General features: G+C 40.5%; 1 protein-coding gene across 1 annotated transcript in view; it reads left to right on the top strand.

Annotated features, from left to right (window-relative positions):
* Nucleotides 1-1,461: 1,461 nt before the first annotated feature.
* The window catches only part of MYO1H (myosin IH), a 58,802-nt gene continuing 41,689 nt past the window's right edge, over nt 1,462-18,574 (top strand). Inside the window, exon 1 of the mRNA XM_030582622.1 lies at nt 1,462-1,549. Coding sequence (XP_030438482.1) covers nt 1,538-1,549 — 12 coding nt within the window. The 5' untranslated portion in view covers nt 1,462-1,537. The remainder of the gene's footprint in view (nt 1,550-18,574) is intronic.

The raw sequence follows: 18,574 nt of genomic DNA, 5'->3' as shown, positions 1-18,574 counted from the left end.
GTCTGACTCCTGCATAATCTAGGCCAGAGAATGTCACTCAGTAATTTCTTCAGGGAGCCTAATAACTAGTGTTCACACACTTTACATCTATCTATTATATTTATTTTTGTCCTCTCTCCCGCCTTCCCCTTCAGGGTTGAATTTGAGATCTGAAAATCTAAAATAAAACTTTGTTTTGCATTAATTGTGGGCTTTTTGCGGTGATAAGGGCGGTCATGGGAGCTATAGAAACATGTAATGATAATATCAAGATACATGTTTTCTATCTACCTAGGTTTTTACATTGGCTACCATCACTTTATTACCTATGAGCCTCTCTGTCCCAACCCATCATGTAGCAGGCATGGCACTGCAAAGTTATACTGGAGGTATGCAGAAATTACAGCTGGGGCAAATAGCTGGTAATTCTCTGTGTGTGTGTGTGTGTGTGTGTGTGTGTGTGTGTGTATACACACACATACATACGCTTCATCTCTGCATATGTATCTTCGTATAAAACAAGACAAGCGAATGAACTGCTGTGTAAAATTGTAAACATCCAATAAGAGTTCTCTTTTATTTGACATAAGCAATTTATGGAATTAGCTAGTAGTTTTTCTTCTGTTTTAACATAGGCTGATATGGACTAAACATCAGGATGTTCCATGAGGATGTCTGCAGAGGTATGATGGCTTCTCCTTAGGTCTGGTCACTACAGGTAAGAACCCTGTAGAAGAAAGAAGGAGAACAGAATACGTGAAGGTATGAGTTGATAAAACCATGTTTTTGATGTTTGATAATTGTGTTGTATTTTGGCATTTTGTATCTGAATCCCAGACTGTGCAGCCTGCTGTACTCAGCAGGCATTTTGGGTAGTCAGGTGGCTAGCTTGCAGGGGTTGTAATGAGTCCAAGAAATTGGTAAAATTTACTATTTTAATTGGAAGCACATTAAAGATTAACATGCCATCTTAGCATCAGTTTTTCCTTTGCAGGGTTTCTGCATATTTAATTTTTAAGCAGCGCCTAGACCAAGCCTGTGAAAAGAGATACCGTAACCCACGGAATATACATTATTAACCTTAGAGCTCCCAGCTTGACTCAGTTCCTTCATCTTCTAAAGTTCAGGGTTCTGAAAAGTCAGTTGAACATCCTAGCATTGTGCTTGGTATGCTGGACTATTCTAGGTTCAGCTGGCTCCAGTGGGAATTTTAATATGAGACACTTATGCTCTTTTACTTATTTCAGTAATTAGTGATTAGCATGTAATGTACCTGACTAATCGAAGATCAGCAGTGGCTGCAATATAATCTCAAAGAAGATACGGTTTCTAGTTCTTATCTTTGAGCTGCAGCCAATATGGGTATACAAGTATCCATAGGACACAGTCACTGACTCACACTGTAAATTATTAACAATGCTCCACTCAGGTGAGGAAGTAGCCTGTCAGACCTAGCTGCACAGTGTTGTGCTACACGGGACCATAAAGCAAGTTCAAAGCAAGTTTTGAATGGTTTAGCTGGAATAATTGTTAACAACTGGCATTAACAGCATACAGGATGGACATTCAGGTAATGTTAATTATTAGTGGATGTAGTCATGGATATATTAGTTAGTACATGAAGATGCAGCTCTAGATGACATTAAGTGCTTCAGCAAATGTTGGAGGTTGTATTAGAATAGATTAGATTATGGTGTAGTGATTTTGAATGAATATTCTTAGAAAGCACATGATGTAATGCAGTCATAAGTAGCTATTGATTGTAGACTTGTTTCAAAAAGGTCATGGTGCATAGTCAATAGTTAAGATTCTTTTGGACCACACTCCTAATCAGTAAGCGCTATTTTTATATTTGATATTTGCATACTCAGAAATTTAATTTAATTTCAAGTGGATTTAGATAAAGAAACTTTTTAAGATGCTACAGCTGAGCCAACAATTTCACTGTTATGCAAATAAAGGATTAACAATGGAGACAGCAGATACAACTCTAGTGTCAAGCCAGCTACCTTTTCCAACGGCAGATTAAAATACAGAGGGTTGTAACAGCTTCTTGTAATCAAGATGCATGTTGGCAGGTTTTTGCTGATGATTTTCGCTTTCCATAGACAGCAAAAAAGCTTACAAAGGAATTTTTTTACTTGGTATAATTTAATAGCAGGCAATGGAATTAAAAATCTGTGCGAGGCAATATTAGCCACACCATTTCACTAATGCAAACTGATTTCAGGATATCAACTAGAATTGAATTGAACTGATTTGAAAGAGTTTGGAAAGCTCTGAAAATTGGCCTATTTGGACAAGCATCAATGACTGTGATAGTTTACCTCTGGCCCCACACAACTTCCTTCAAATCCTACCACAAAACTAACTTCTTTCATGAAGCTTTTTAATGTCTGATCAATGCGAAATTACTACAGCATCTGCATTTTATCCTGTCACACTACCTATTACTTATTCCAGAACTGTCTTGTTAATGTCCGGACTAGGCTGTAATCTCCTTGAGGCAGAGCTATTGCCTTCCTATTCATTAAGCACTTCTGCAGCAAAAGAAGTTTCTTTACCTAGCCTATTATTTATTGAAAATCAGTGTGCTTGGCCCTTTCAGATGTGGAAAAAAAATTTCCCCCCATCTCCCCTTTCCACCTACAAAGAAAATTATAATGTATATTAGAGGCAATACAGTTTGCACTCACAACACACATCATGAAGATCATTCATGACATGAATTAGATGTCCAATGTGGGCTCAGGGTTAAAAAGCTTTGCAGAAGAGGTATTTCAAGAAGTGATTTAAATAGAGAGGGAATCAGTTTGGCACATAAGAAGAGAGAGGTACTTTCCAGTGTAGGGAAGCTCCTCAGGAGAAGAAGGTAAGCACTGGGGAGAGTGGCACAGGGATAGTACAAGTGTAAGCAGGACTGGAGCTGTGCAGTTGGCACAGTGAAGACAAGACAAAAGAACTTGATGTGGAAGCCAAGAAGTAAGCAAGCAAATTGATTCCAGAATAAGAAGTGGCCAAGGGAAGAGCATGAAAGATTACTTTAGCTGCAGTGTTCTGAATCAGATGGAGGGAGCCCTAGAAGACGGTCACCATACTCAAGTCAAAATATGATTTTTTTTTAGCTGAGTTGTATTTAATTTTTAAATTAACTATATTCCTTTTTTCCCCTTTCAATTCCTCTGCACGAGGGGATGACATTAAAAGAAATAATGTGATCTTCAACTTTTGTATCACACTTGATCTGAGAGAGTGACTAAGGTTTGCATTTTCTAGTCAGTTGGAGTGTTGATAGTTAAACTTATTTTGAGAAGATTTGAGTATTTGACTCTGATGATTCTATTGGGGTTTGCTGGATCACTGTGCACCAGCAACACTATTTTTTAAATTTTTATTCTAGTGTGCATGTTATTTCCAAAGCTGTGATTCTGAGACAGAGCTTACTTTAACCCACCAATGTGTAGAACATGCTGTATTGCTATATTTCAAATATTCAGACCATTTTCAAAGCAATTATCATCCAGTTTCTGTGTTGGACAGCCTATGCTGGGTTAGCCAGGAACTGACCCCATTTTACACTTCGATTCTGTGAGATACTTACACACATGCTTAACTTTAAGCACATTGGTAGTTCATAGGACATGCTTAAGTACCTTGCTAAGTCAGGCTTTAATGATGGAGAATTGTTTGTGGTCTTTTTTTCCCCTTCTTCCTCTTCGTGATGTATCTAGAAGGCCAGAAAAGCATTCCTCCCTGGAAAAAAAAATTGTTTTTTGCTTTTATGTTAGAAATATCAGGTATTTCAACTCTTGTCTCTCCCTGTTTTATTGGCAATCTCTTTAAAGGATGCAGGGATTTGGTTATTGAAGGCTGGCGGTGTTGTAACTTTGTTATTGGACCTTTTCTTCCAGCTTTCCAAATGTTTGTTAGGAATTTGAGTTAAAGCAGAGTCAAACAAAAACAAACAATAAAAATCACTTCTCCTTGTCAGTTAACCAGGTGTGCCTTATATCAGTGATGGCAAACAACTAGTTCTCCATTCATCCTTCCAGAAAAAACAGAGTAAACAAGACCTGAATTTTTAAGGTAAAAAAACCCAGAGCAGAATCCCCCATCAAACACCTAATTTTTCCCCTTTGATGGTCAGCTGTAACGATGCTGTCCAACTAGCACAGTAATCATGCTGACACCAAGTAGTAGTTCTCCAAGCAAAGTCACCCTGTGAATCACAGAATGGGTAGATGTAATATTGTGAAGATTGTTGCAGTGCTTCCAGCTCACGATGGTATGCCACCTACCAGTTGTTTCTGAAATGTCTTGTTAATATCTGAACTAGATTGTAATCTCCTAGATGCAGGAACAGTTTCTTCTATTTGTTAAGCACCAACTTTGGGATTTGCAGAGAAGTCTAAAGGAGTGGAAGAACTTTGTAAACTTGGTTCAAAAATAAATCGAGCTTCACCCTACTGTCTCTATTTCATGGGCCAAGTGCATTGCCCTCCGGGGGCCTGGCTCAGCAAATAGCAAGTCACAGTTCAGGGCAGGGCCAGCTGAGAAGTAGGTGGTGTTAGCAGGACTCTAATCCTGGGAGGGGAAAGGTGGCCACCAGCCATGAAAATGGGAGATTTTACAAGAACATTAATGAAAGGCAAAAGAAAGAAAATGTTATGCCTGCAATGAGCTGTGCACACTTAACAGTGGCTTAGGCCTAGCTTTGTCTTTATTTCTCTTCTTACTCAGAGTGCCTAGCTGGTTAGTTACCCTTTTAAAGGAGGTTGCAGCAAACATTCTCAGTGTATTTAATTGTACCAGTAAATGTTGTCATTGTCTCAGCTTAATATGAGACATCTGAACACTGTATAAGACAATACACTTGAACAGAACAGCACCTTCAGGTAGAATACTGTAGCTGCAATGTCTGTGAGAAAGCTTCCTATGTGTACAGGATAGAACAGGTTCTGTTGCGTGTGCTCACACGCTCTCCCTCTCTCTCCACTTTCATTTTGGGGAGATAATGAATTAGGAAAGAAACTTCTCTAACTCCAGGAAGATTTGGATTCAGTAATAACCCTCAGCAACAAGAAGGGTCATTGCAAGAAAGAATTACAGACTCATAAGGACTAAACAGCCTTCCCTTTTCCTTGGAAAAAGCCACTTACCCTGTTTACACAGTCAGGACTTCCCCACTACATCAGTTGCCAGTCAGACAAACTGCAGTCAGGTCTAGCTTCACAGGGGAACATTCAGAGCTAAGGGTAATTATCATCACCTCCTCCACCTGTTTCCCATACCAGGGTTGGATAGGGCTGACTTCTGTTGGTTTCTTGTTTTAGGCTGTCAACCTCCTCCAGCGTAGGCCTCATCTACAGATGGAAACTGAGGCATAGAGAGGTTAAGTGCCTAGCCCAAAGTCAGACAGGAAGCCTGTGCTGGTGCAGGGACTTGAACCCACATCTCCCTGCCGTTGGCCAGTGCCTTAACTCCCAGACCATCCTTCATCTCCAAATAATTATCAAAGCTAAGTAATGTATAACCTCCTATCATGTGGTAACTCAATATAAAGTTACTTCATTTGAATTGCATTTTGTTTTCAAGTCCCTTAGAAACAGCCATTTTGATAGTGACATCATCTAACTCAAATAGCCTTAGAACTCTAAAAGTTTTATAGCAGCCTAAAAGGCATGACAGTAAATTTATAAGGGTCCGCTCATCTACTGGTTTTAAGATTTGTCAGCCTACAGTTACATTTCAAAATCTAATTTCCTGATGCAGTCACCCATGTAGTTTAGGTGGTAGTTTTAAAAGATAGAATATTACAATAGCTAATGACTTTTTAAGAACTTATTGATAATAATAAAGCTGACTAGTTACTGTATTTCTATGAAGATATTACAGCCAAATATTCTTTCCTGTATCTTCCCCTTCCCTACCTTAGAACACAAACAAAATTACCCCTTAGAGACAGCGGTATATTTTCTTCACTACTCCAGAAGCCATTTAGTAGATAAGCTATTAAACCAGAGTCCTCTTTTCCCAAGGAGGGGACAGTTATAACTACTATATTACAGTACCCTACTTACTACATAATTACAAAGCCTAAAGTGCCTTTAATAATAGCTCATTACTGCCACCAAATAACATCCATGCACTTACAGCCACCTTATTTTTTTAACCATGTCCTTAAGTGATGTGTTATGTGCACCTGCTTTCTCCTAATTGTTACCTGGATTTCCCTGTGTCATATGATCTCTGGCAATTAAGTATCCTTCTAACCATCAAACAGCTGAGTCACCACCACCTCCATGAGGTGGTACAACATCAACATATAAAGTGCTCATAAAGGGCACCTTCTTGTCTAGGTGGGGGTGGGGTTAGTTGTTCTGCTCAGTAACAACATGGAGGAGGAGATGGTAAGCTGCTAATCTTGTAGGTCTTTATGCAAATATGCTTTATTATAACAGTTCTTTTAGCACTGCGAAATTAAGAGCCCAACCAGCTCCTCAGTGCTTGGATTGATGGGCTGTAAAACTCCCAAGGATGGGAGATGTGAAAGAAAGCAGTAAATTAGTTTGAGGAGCCTAGAAGGACAAGAAGGGAGAGAGATTTGCTGGCCAGTGGAGAAGAACAGATTTTTAAAATAAAGCATTTAGGGAAATACATATTTCTGATGTATAAAAAGCCATATCTGTTTAGAAGAAAAAACTTGAGAGGGAGGAAAAGCCTGCCTCTCCCCCCACTATAGGGTCCTGACACATGAGGGGAACAATAAACACTTCTTTTTTTTTCTTTCAGAAAATTAGAATGCTCTCCCCTAGAGCCCTCTTCCTTCATCCACCACTCCCTACCCACAGTGGTGACAGAAAGTCTGTTACAAGGCACCTCCCATTCTTTCTCTAGCTGAGTGGCCTCCACCATGTGTGTCTCAACTGGAGGTGACAGTGCCTGGTGGGAACAGTGGCCAGTTCTCTTTTTGCTGAAAGATCAGGGTTTGCCCAACACTAAACATCAAAAGGGCAATAAAAGGGCTGGGGATCGGTACTCTTTCACATTATGCTATGAAGCTTCAATCCATTCTTTATCTGCTGGTTAAGGCAGTTTTGTTAACACATATAGTTCGCTCTTTGGGTATAATGTCAGTGTCTTAAGCTATCTGCAGGGCTGGTTTGTGTCCTATGTTCCTAAAATTTCAGGCTTCAGGGCTTCAGCTGTTCACCTGTAGGGCCCAAGAAGGGTTGTTTTTTTTCACATCAATGTATTCAAGATTTGAGGTGCTTTTTGTTTGTTTTTGTTTAGTTTTTGATTGTCTTTCTCTGAAGCATCAAAGATGGCCATTGCTGGAGGTGGGAAACTGGGTGGGGCAGGGTGGGCTGGTTCACTTACCTTTTTGAAGACAAAAGACATTTCATTCTAGAAGCCTTGGGCAGATGAGATAAATGAGATGTTGGATTTGCTGAAACTGTTGTCAGATAAGCACAGACATTTTGTCTGGGATTCACCTCTGCCCCTAGCAGAGCATTCCCTGTGCCTCACTATCAGAGGCCAGGTGTATAAGTGCCTATAGACTAGCAATACAACATGCATGGAAGATCATGTAAAAGCAGCAAAGAATCCTGTGGCATCTTATAGACTAACAGACGTTTTGGAGCATGAGCTTTCGTGGGTAATACAGATGCATGCATCTGATGAAGTGGGTATTCACCCACGAAAGCTCATGCTCCAAAATGTCTGTTAGTCTGTAAGGTGCCACAGGATTCTTTGCTGCTTTTACAGATCCAGACTAACATGGCTACCCCTGTGATACATGGAAGATCATGTTACTCAAATATCAGAAGTTTTAATTATGGTGTAATGAACTGGCAAGGAGACTGCCCAAAACAGCCACCTTGTGCATATCTATGAGACTGATTAGATGTGATTTCCCCATCTGTAATAAAACTGAAGTACATTTGCTAATTTTTACCAAGAGGTTGACCAAACTTCAGGGTAACTTGAGACTGTGATTCACTCTCTACATCTATGGTTACCAGTGTTGTTACATGCTGTGTGGTATTATCCACAATGACACTTGCTGGTGATAGAGAATGCAGCTCCACCGGGAGAATTCCCACAGAAGATACTTTGCCTGATCCAGCAGCTACGCAAATCTTTATCTAGTTAAACTAATGTTTTACTCTAGTAAATACAGTAAAACATGAGCATAATAGTACCACCATTAATGTCAGTTAATTCTCCAGTAAGTATTCCATCATATTTGTAACACTCCAGGCAATATGGTGTTGTGCTTGCATCCATTGCATGAAACTTGGATGCTATAACAGCTGTCGTCACCGGTTTCAGTAAATTTAAATTTGGTCTAGTGATAATTCTTTAGACTCTTGTCATGCTTCATACGTCTTCTCTTCCCCCGCTGTCTCTTCAAGATGTACTTAAAGAATATTACCTTGGTGTTACTTTTTATTTTTTCACTTACTGTTTAATCTGCAAAAATAAAAATTTCTCACCAGATTACCTCTTCTGTTTACCAGTTCAAATTACATGCCTTTCTCCTCTAGTTTCTTAGCAGGTGAAAAGAATGTCAAAGAGCATTTGCTTGTTCCATTTTTTTAGAGTTGAACTTGTATATATAAAAAGGAGGAATTCTCCAAATGGAGATTCCATCATTTAAAAGTGCATTTGTCTTTTTTTGTATAATACATAGGTCTTATCATTCTGGCAGAGGAATGGGACTTGGGAAATCTGAGTTCAGTTCCTGTGTCTACCCCAGACTCCATGTGACCTTGGGCGAGTTACTTAATCTCTATGTTGTCCTCTATAAAATGGGAATTTTATCTCCTTTCTCCTACCTTCTCGTTTGTTTAGTTTTGTAAACTTTTCAGGACAGGGACTGCCTCTTAAGTTTACATACATGACCAAGCACAATGGAGCATAATCTTGGTTGGATTATTGTAATAAAAATTAATATAGTACTATAACCTGAGAGGAAGATCTGGTGTATGCGAAGATTGGAGGCTATGGTAAATAAGATCTAACTAAATATCCTGTAGTTTGGTTTTGGAAATTGATTGTAGAATAATTGTTTATTCTTTTCAAGTAAATGGCCCTACTACCCTGCGTATTTATCTCTCGTCATCAGAGCTAAATTGATGTCTGGCCCTGCATTTTAGCCAAAGGGGAGAGGATACTAGTCATACTATAAATTTTGTTACCCAGAGGTGGGGGAAACCCCATTCCATTAACTTACCAGTGCTTAATGATAACATGTATTATAGTTCAAGGACTGTTCTGTTTCTAGCCGTGGGGTTGCATAAATCGGTGGTTCTCAGACTTTTGCATTAGTGACCCCTTTCACACAGCAAGCCTCTGAGTGCATCCCCCCCATAAATTAAAAACACATTTTTTATATTTAACTCTATTATAAATGCTGGTGGATATGCAGGGTTTGGGGGTGCAGGCTGATGGCTCATGACCCCCACCTATTAACCTTGCGACCCCCTGAGGGGTCAACCCCCAGTTTGAGAACCCCTGGCATAAATCTACAGTTCTTGTCTTCCAGAAGTTGCAACCCTGAATTTCTTCTTTCCAGTTGAAAATATCAGCTTATTATCTAGCGATGATTTTATGGAGCTGATCAGCAGTTACAGTTTCTAGCAAGACATGATGTTCTGCAAATAATGAAGATTCAGCAGCTGTCTTTGGTCTAGCGGTAGTAAACCTGAGCATGTTACTGTTGAAGAAAGTGATAGTAGCTGCATTAGAAAGCAATGATTTATGAAGAGTAGGACTCTTTAATTCTTCATGTTCAAGTTTTAAATCTTATGAACTATGTACCATGTTATAAGTTCCCAAGTGAGGCATAACCTCCTTTCAGTTTGCTAGCCTGTTTCCTCCCTGTGGAGGAGTTAGCAGGTGGGCATCGGGCTGCAGCAGTGTCTAGATGGATAACTTGCATTGGAGCAGTAAAATGATTGTTGGAGTCGGTAAATTCATGTAATTTTAGTGTAAAACAGTTACTTGTAACTTTTATTAATAATGTTAGTGTATTTTTGCATAGTAACAGTATTGCAATCTGAAGTCATTTAGCTATTTGACAGCATTCCTGAGATGCTTTTTCATTATACCGGGATAGAGGACAGGGCTGAGTTACTAACCTGTGTCTGAGGAGCGGGATTACTGGCATTAACCCAAAATTTGAGCTCCTCATATAAACCTGACAGGCAATTGTTTTATTAAAGCTGACATGTTGAATGGGACTCTCTAAAGATATTCTTTACCTGTCTCATTGTGTTAAAGTGGGGAAAGGAAAAGGGGGCCGAAGAAAGACGGAACTGAGTGAGGGTGAGAGATGGCAGGTGGAACAGACTATCTGTACTGGTTTCATGTATTGAACCGCCCAGCTTAGCTGATGTAGACCGCATAACAAGAAAGAGTTGCTAAGAACAAATCTCTATTGTTCCCTGTCATCTTTAAATGAGTGTCAAAGTAGGCAGGGGGGCTTTGACCGTTAACTGCACAATTTAGCTTGCCTGTTGTGTCTGGTAGGCCCCACCTCCTTGGAGTTTCTCAGATTAGAAAAGAAGGCCTCAGTCCCTTATAAATGGGCCAACTCTCCTCCTTTGTGTGCAGACTGCCCAGTGTGAAATCTGCAGTGACGTTAAATGTTTTCTAATGAATAATTACTGAAAGGAAATGTAAGAATATATGTGTAATGGATTGTAGGGCATTAAAATGTTTTATTTTGCGCACAAAAATGTTGTCCTTCACAAGCACCACGATTGTTTCAAAAAGCCTTTTGTGTGGGTTTGATTCTCAATGGATTATCTGTGAGCTCTTACATTTCGAATAGAAATCAAAAGGGTCCTTTGACAAACGAATGTTTTTCAAAATGGCAGCCATGAAGGCCATTTAGTATTTAAAGTTTGGGTTTTAAAGCAATGTTTGAACTCTGGAGATTTTCTCACTTTTTTTCTTTCTTTTGATTTTTGAAAGTGAAGTAGTTCACCTTGACCTCTCTTCTATTCAGAAGGACAGACAGTCACCCTTTAACAAGTCTATAGTAGACTATTCCCTAGATACAGACAACAGGCCTTAAGAATTGTTGGCATTTCTCTGGGCTGCTGATTAACCTGAAAACCTTCTTATTCTGTATTCTTTTGAAAAGAAATTAGTTTACAATGTGTACATGTTTTCCACAATATAATTGTATTTATGAATTCTGTTCCTTGAAAACTGTGTACTGTAGTTCAGATATTCTAGTTGCTTGTTCCAGGGCTAAGATGTAAGCTTCTTGCAGTGTTGTTGAACTGCTCAGCAGTTGTAGAAGAAAACTGAAATGTAGTTTTAAATGTGAAATGTTATGGGGATATCTTGTAGGGGTCACAGTCTCACTGAAGTTGAAAATGCACAGTTTTTGCTTGTATTTGTAAAGTCTACATTGTTCATGTTACAATCAGAAGTTCATTAGGAAAGCTACATAAAGCATCAATAATTATTTCCCTTTCCCAGGATTTTCTGTGTAGTCATAATTTCTAGTGAAGATTCTAACTTGTCTCAAACAGACGCAAGAGTTGAGGTTTTTGATTTGCTGGGTAAATTTTAGAAGTCTTTAACACTTCTGATAATGCTGTGGGTATATAAGGGTTTCTAAATCATTAGAAGAATTTTGTCATAGAAACTGTCTTGAGAAGGAGGGTACAAGGCCTTCAGTGCTTATTGTGGAGAGAGGGATCTCAAGATTTTGGGGCTCTTTTGTTGCAGTTTTTTTATTGACCAGTAGAGTGCTGCCAATATTTAACAAAGGGCTTCCAAGTTCTGTCTGTTTCTTAGGGTTCGTCTACACTACAGGATAAATTCGAATTAGCTTAAACCGATTTTATAAAACAGATATTATAAAGTTGATTGTGCGCGTCCACACTAGGCACATTAGTTCGGTGGTGTGCGTCTGTGGTCCGAGTCTAGCGTCGATTTCTGGAGCGGTGCACTGTGGGTAGCTACTGTAAAATAATGAGGCCAATAACGTCGATTTGCGTCCACACTAATCCTAAATTGATATAGTAATATCGATTTTAGCATTACTCCTCTCGTTTTGTTGGAGTACAGAAATCGATTTAAAGAGCCTTTTAAATCGATATAAAGAGCAGTGTAGTGTGGACAGGTGCAGCATTAAATCGATTTAACGCTGTTAAAATCGGTTTAACAGTGTAGTGTGGACCAGGCCTTAGCTTCTGATAAATCTTGTGAACCAGAGATGCATGTGCTGGCAGAGGAAGGGTGAGGGTGTGGGTAATATTATAGCACGTTTATTCATTGTGTGTCACTTGCAATATAGTGAAGACCTCATTTAAGAGCTTAGGGCTTAGTCTTTAAGGAGGAACATTGTTATAATTCTGCGGTTTGGTGCAGTGTGATCCCCTCCACCTGTTTAAAAAGGAAAGTAGCCTGCAGCTATGTTTTGAGCCACAAGGATGTGTCCAGAGTATCCAGACAGGGTGTGTCTCTACCAGAGGAGAACTCCCCACCCCCTCCAAACTTGCCATCAGTTCAGCATTCGAGTTTTAACCTGTGGCTCTAAGAGCTCCCTTCAAGCACAGGAGAATGGATATGCTCATAGAAGAGGATAGATTTACAGCCCTGGGGAGAGGGAAGGGGACAGGGCCCCATTTATCTCCAGAACGGGGACTACACAGGCAGTTGCACTGTGAGCTTCTCTAGGCTAACCCTTCAGTGTGCCTCAGCCCTGACCTTGAGGCAACTGCTAGGGGGGTGAAGGAAAGAGTACACTTGCCAAAGCCTATTCAGTCTGTAGTGAGTCTGCAGGCCCCGCCAGCCAGGGAGACTAGCTAGTGTGCTCGCAAGACTTATTTTCTTCCTGTCACCTTTAATAATAAAGTGTTCCACTCCCTGGTTAAGCTCTGTCACTGCCTCCCTAGTCAGCCTCTTTCCTGAGGCTTAAGCGAAGGAGGCAGGTATATAATCTGGGAAACCTTCCTGGTGCATCTCGAACACAAGAGTGATCTGAGGCTGTTCTCATTAAAATCAATGGGGAAACGCCCACTGAGCTCAATGGCGCAGGAGCGCTATCTATGGCAACACCACCTGTTGCAATGAAGATGCCTACTTCTCATGTGCAGGACTAAGCAGACTCAGGGTATGGCTACGCTCCCAGCTGCACAGCGCTGGGAGTTACAGCTGTCTTCGTACAGCTGTGTAGGGAAAGCGCTGCAGTGTGGCCACACTGACAGCTACCAGCGCTGCAGTGTGGCCAGATTTGCAGTGCTGTTGGGAGTGGCTGAACAGGCATTCTGGGATACTCCGAATACATCTGGAGGCCAATTACAGCACTTTTGGTGGCCACACTGGCGGAGCAGCGCTGCATCACCAGCGCTGCAATGGTTATATCCCAGGCAGAGCAAGAGTACAGCCAGCGCTGCAGCCAGGGAGATGCAGTGCTGTATGTGCCTTGCAAGTGTGGACGGTAAGTTGCAGCGCTGTAAACCTACCACCAGCGCTGCAGCTCTCCCATGTAGCCAAGCCCTTAAGGTGTCGGGAAGCAGCACTGCTAATGAGAGGAGCTGTGAGATCATCTGTCCTGAGCATAACGAAGAAGCTTGACCTTATTTTCACTTCTGATTTAAACCAGAAGCCCCAGAAGGCTAACTGTACTAAATCATGGTGCCACTAGCCTTTCTATTTGTTTACATCTCAAGGGTAGAATGGTGAAAAGAGCTGTAAAGGGGTCTTAAATGTTTGGTATTATGACCAGTTTTTCAGGATGGCAGCCAGTCATGGAGATGTGCAAAACCATCAGTAATTGGGCTCTGCCAAATTTTTGTGTCAAACCTGAAATAGGACATTCTAGCTCAGTGTAAAGCTTGTTACTCAGATATTAAGACTTCTTATTGACCTAGGGAATCCCACTATTTCTATAAGATCAGGAGACTTTGCTTCTCTCTGTCAAAGTGTTTGTCAGTGAGTGAATTTTATTTTAAGCAGGCAAAAGTAGAAGAGCCTTTTGCTGAGACACACAGCTAGTTTTTAGCCACCAAAAATCTTTGAGTGGAGAAGGTAGAAAAATTCAGGGTATGTGTGCTTAGGGCTGTGTTGCTTGTGAAGTATAGCCCTGCATGGGACTACTTATTTTATCCTGCCCCGCAATACCCACTCCCACATTGTGAGTGAGAGTGGGATAAAGCGGCAAGAAACAAAAACCTTAGATCCCACAAATCCCTCGAGAGACAGATTCCACCCTGCTGCTGGAACAAACCTGGTCAGTTAATATATTTTATATAAAAGGAATTCAGACACAATTCTTACCACTGAAAGAATAAAACAAATTTTGCTTTAACCTTGTGTTAAGGGAGAGGGGGGGAAATTGAACTCCTGTTTCAAATTTTTCTATCCCTTGCTTAAATTTAAGTATTAAAACCTTTTATTTAAAAAAAACAAACAACCTTGCTTTACATTGTTGAAATTCTATTTGACAAACTGACAAGAGGTTTAGTGTTTTCCCACAAATTACCTGAGTGGTTTTTTTGTTTTTGCCTACTCAGTCCTGCCTGCAGCAAAGTACATTTTATCCACTCCTGTTATGGTGGCAGCCCTATTGTGAAGGTGCTCTTCTTCCTCTTTCCCTGGCTTGTTTTGGTACTACGGAGAATATTTTTCCCACCTCTAGCACCTACCATTGACATTTGGCTTTTACTCAGAAGGTATTGTAATAGCTTGTTCTCAAGGGACATAATTAGCAACAGCAGCACAGGTGGCATTGTGACAAGCTTTACTAAATCTGGTCTGGTTGGCAAGCCAGAAACTTGTACAGCCTGTCAATGGGACCCCTGCAGTGGCTTTAGCCTACTATATCTTGGTAAACTTGGTAGGGGAGGGGACATCAGATAAAACTTCACCAAGGAATGTCAGGAAGTATGAGCTGTACTGCATAGATCAAACTCCCTAAAATCAAGTCTCATAGGATTGATCTGTAATCTAAGAAATCTGACTCTGCTATCCATGTAGACTGTGATGTTGTAGTGAAATCAGCTGGGTGATCAGTGTTACAAATTAACTGAACAGTCAGTCAAATAGTAGCCATGTTGGTCCCAAGATTAGAGACAAGGTGGGTGCGGTAATACCTTTTATTGGCCCAACTTCTGTTAGTGAAAGAGCAGCTTTCAAGCTACACACAGCTCTTCTTCAGGTCTGGGAAAGATACTGTGTCACAGCTAAATAGGAAGTGGAACAAATTGTTTAGCGTAAGTAGTTCACACATTCTAAGAGACCACAAGGTAAAGTGGTCTGTTAGCAACCTCAAACTGAAGCAAATAAAGCAAGACAGAGGTGAGTTAGGAGCATTGTGTAATGGGAACTAGCATGTTGTTTGGTGCTGCTATTCCTGCCTCAAGCCTGTGCTCTCAGGTCCTCACTTTCATGGGCATTAAAATTATTTGTGACTCTGTAGAACAGTCTTTTGTGATGGCTGTACATTTATCAACAAGGTTAATTCCTGCATATATTAACAATAAATCTTAATACTGGTCTGAATACAGACTTGAAGTGAGTAACCAGCTGATCTTATAGTAACCCTTGTTCTCCTTCAACCACACCATCCTTGTTGTTACTCTCACTCTGTCATATATAGCACCTGGGCTCCAGTGCCGTAAGGCATCCTGTTAAAGTTAGTGATATTTGGTGTGAGTGTGGGGTTTTCTTGTAGCCCACTGTTTAGGGCAGAGAACTTATCTTCACATAGGTTCTGAATGATGTCCAGCACACTTTCCAGTGCTTTCAAAATAACAGAGATAACAGTGTTCCCCTAAAATAGATGTGACCATCCCTCTACACTGTACTGCCACAGAGAAAAAACAGCCATAAAAAGCACAGCACTTAGCTTTGGAGTGATTGGGAAATTAAAAATACACAAACTTTTAACAAAAAAGGAAATGTTTTAGCAAAACTTCTTGTGGACTTTTCCGTTTTATACCAAAATCAAACCATTCTTCTTGGAGGTGGATGAAGAATCTAAGCCTCTCCAGAGTTTGGTTCTTTTTGGAACTGTCTTTGCTTCTCATTATCTTCAAATGTTGAAAAATAAATTCCAGTGGGGGATAAAACAAATTGCTTTGTGGCTAAACTAGCCCGTTAAATGAGTAAGAATAGATTCCCCGAGAGAGCTCACATTTCAGTAAATCGGAAGAATCCTTCATTCTTATAGCTAGGCTGTGAGGAGAGAGTTCAGGATGACAGATCAGTGAGTATCCCTCATTTACTAGGGGAGGGTGGGACTTCATCTGAATAATTAGCATTGGATTTGGAAAAATCCCACCTTAACTAACATTAAGAAATGAGTTTGCCATCATTTGAGCCAAACACAGTGGTGAGCCAGTGCTGCATAAATCTGAGCACAGGCTAGCCCAGAAATTAGTGCAGGACCCAAAGGGGAACAGAGAGTCAATTGCCAATATGTTAACTGGTAAACAAAATAAGTTAAGACAACTTGATGAGCTAGGCAGCTACTGTGATTTGAAGATTAGTCGTGTTTGTGTTCCTGGGCTTGGAGCGAAGACTGGCTCTTCGCACTCCATACTGAGCGGATGTTCTAGAATACTATCAGAATTCCTCTTGGAAGTGCAGACAGGCTGTTTGTTAGTTTAAACATTATCTCATTAAGTGATAAACTCTCTTAACCTGGTTACAGTACAGTAGCTGCCTGACAAAAATAGCATGAAAAATTAATGTCACCAGCAGTTCAGGGGCAAAAAATAAGGGGAAATGGCTTGTATTGTGATATGGTTTGGGTTCTGAACTTCCTTAGGTCAGCCATGGGTTAAGGACGTCAGTATCTGTTTTTTCGGTTCTGTTTGGTTTGGCAGAGTGGTGTCAGTAGCAGACTTGTAAGACACTTCTTTAGTTAGCTGAACACATGCAATGTTTATCAAGCAGCAAAACTCCGAAAATATGATTTGCATCTTAACCCCCCGTTAAAGAATCATTTTACCCTGGCAGAAATGTTAGACAAGAGAATTCCTTATCGTAAGTAGCAGAAATGGAAGGGCTTAAATAGAAAGTCTTATGCAGGTAACAAGAAGAGGTCAGTGAAAGGGAAGCTAGGGGTGGGAGTTGGCACACATACAATAAACAGTAAGATGAAAGGGATGTGGGGCTCTGGGAAGAGAACAGGCTGTACCTTGCTGAGAGAGGAGGATCCAAAAAAGAATTATCGCAATGTAATACATATAGTCACATGTATGAGACTTGAAAGACTGGTGCTCAGATATCAGTGACACATGAGATACATGCGGAGCCCCAGACAGATCTCTAGCATCCCAGACCTGAACAACTCAAGTGAGTTGAAGATAATTCAAAATTAGTGACAGCTGAATTAGGATATTTAGGAATAGTTCAGTGGAAAATATTGTGGTTTGTTACTTATTGGGAGATACCAGTGCAGCCTATCCCAGAACAGCCATGGCTGAATGTGTGTAGGGAAAAGAGTAATGCAATGCCATTGTCTTCCAGTTAAGGTCAGTATTAAAGTGCGTATTGAGAAGGTGCTGAATGCTTCTGATTGGAGAAATCCAGGACTAGGCATCTGTAACTTCCACACTGTAGCCTGCTCACTGGTTTCCATTTACCTTCTCGCCCTGGCAGAGAAACTGCTCTGATCAATTAGGATTGTCCCCTAAAGCCTGTCTCTTAAGAGACTTTTTCTAGCCCGTGGCTAGAGGGACTAGGCCATTCCTCCATTCAGTGTTCCACGGATGGGCTTGCAGAGTCTTTCTCAGCTGGAAATACAACCTGAAGAGTTTGGGTTTAAGCTTTGTGGCTAGATGCAAACCCTAAACTTCAGGTTCACTCACCCTCTCCCCCATCAAAATCTTTTTTTCATGAGATCCTACAATCTGAATGTTTTTGATCTGATGCATTCATTTCCTCTCATTGTCATCATCCTGGAACAAGTAAATTCTGATCAGTTCATGACCTGTGCTACTAACAGCGACTCTGTTAACTCTGAAACTCTTGCATAATTTGGTCACGTCTTACAAAAGTTGTTCTCCTTCACGGCTGTATTTGTGAATTCCTGTTGGTGGAACCATGTTCCAATCAGAATTGAAATTGCAGCAAGATTTTAAGAAAGTCCAGATGATTAAAATTAGAAAGCATTCCTTTGTTGATTGGTGAGGAAAGTAGCTGGGTGGGAAAAACAAGACCTACCAGGTAAATCTTTATCCCATATGTTCTGTGGCATGAATATAAAATGTTTTATTTAAGAATGTAAATATTAATCACCTCTTTAGAGGCTGACTCATACAGTTAAACAATGTAGGATGGTATTTCCAAAAAGACACTAGTCTTTGTTTCATGGTGGAAAGATGTCACTTATTATTATTCTGTTGTGACAAAATGGGGATTTTCCCTTATGTTGTATGTGAGCCTATGTGAGTTTTACTGTTTTTCATGAATACTATGTATAACCTCAGTTTCTCTGTGTGCTGCATCAATGTCTAGGCGGTGGGAATAAGGGTGTGGGACTTTAGCTGAGACCTTCGGAGGCAGGTGAGGTTGCTCCAGCTGCCTTCACGTAGGCTATGGCCGGTGCCCTTCA

The sequence above is a fragment of the Gopherus evgoodei genome, chromosome 13 (genome assembly GCF_007399415.2).
Source record: "Gopherus evgoodei ecotype Sinaloan lineage chromosome 13, rGopEvg1_v1.p, whole genome shotgun sequence".
Taxonomy (NCBI): domain Eukaryota; kingdom Metazoa; phylum Chordata; order Testudines; family Testudinidae; genus Gopherus; species Gopherus evgoodei.
This window is presented reverse-complemented; position numbering and strand designations above follow the sequence as displayed.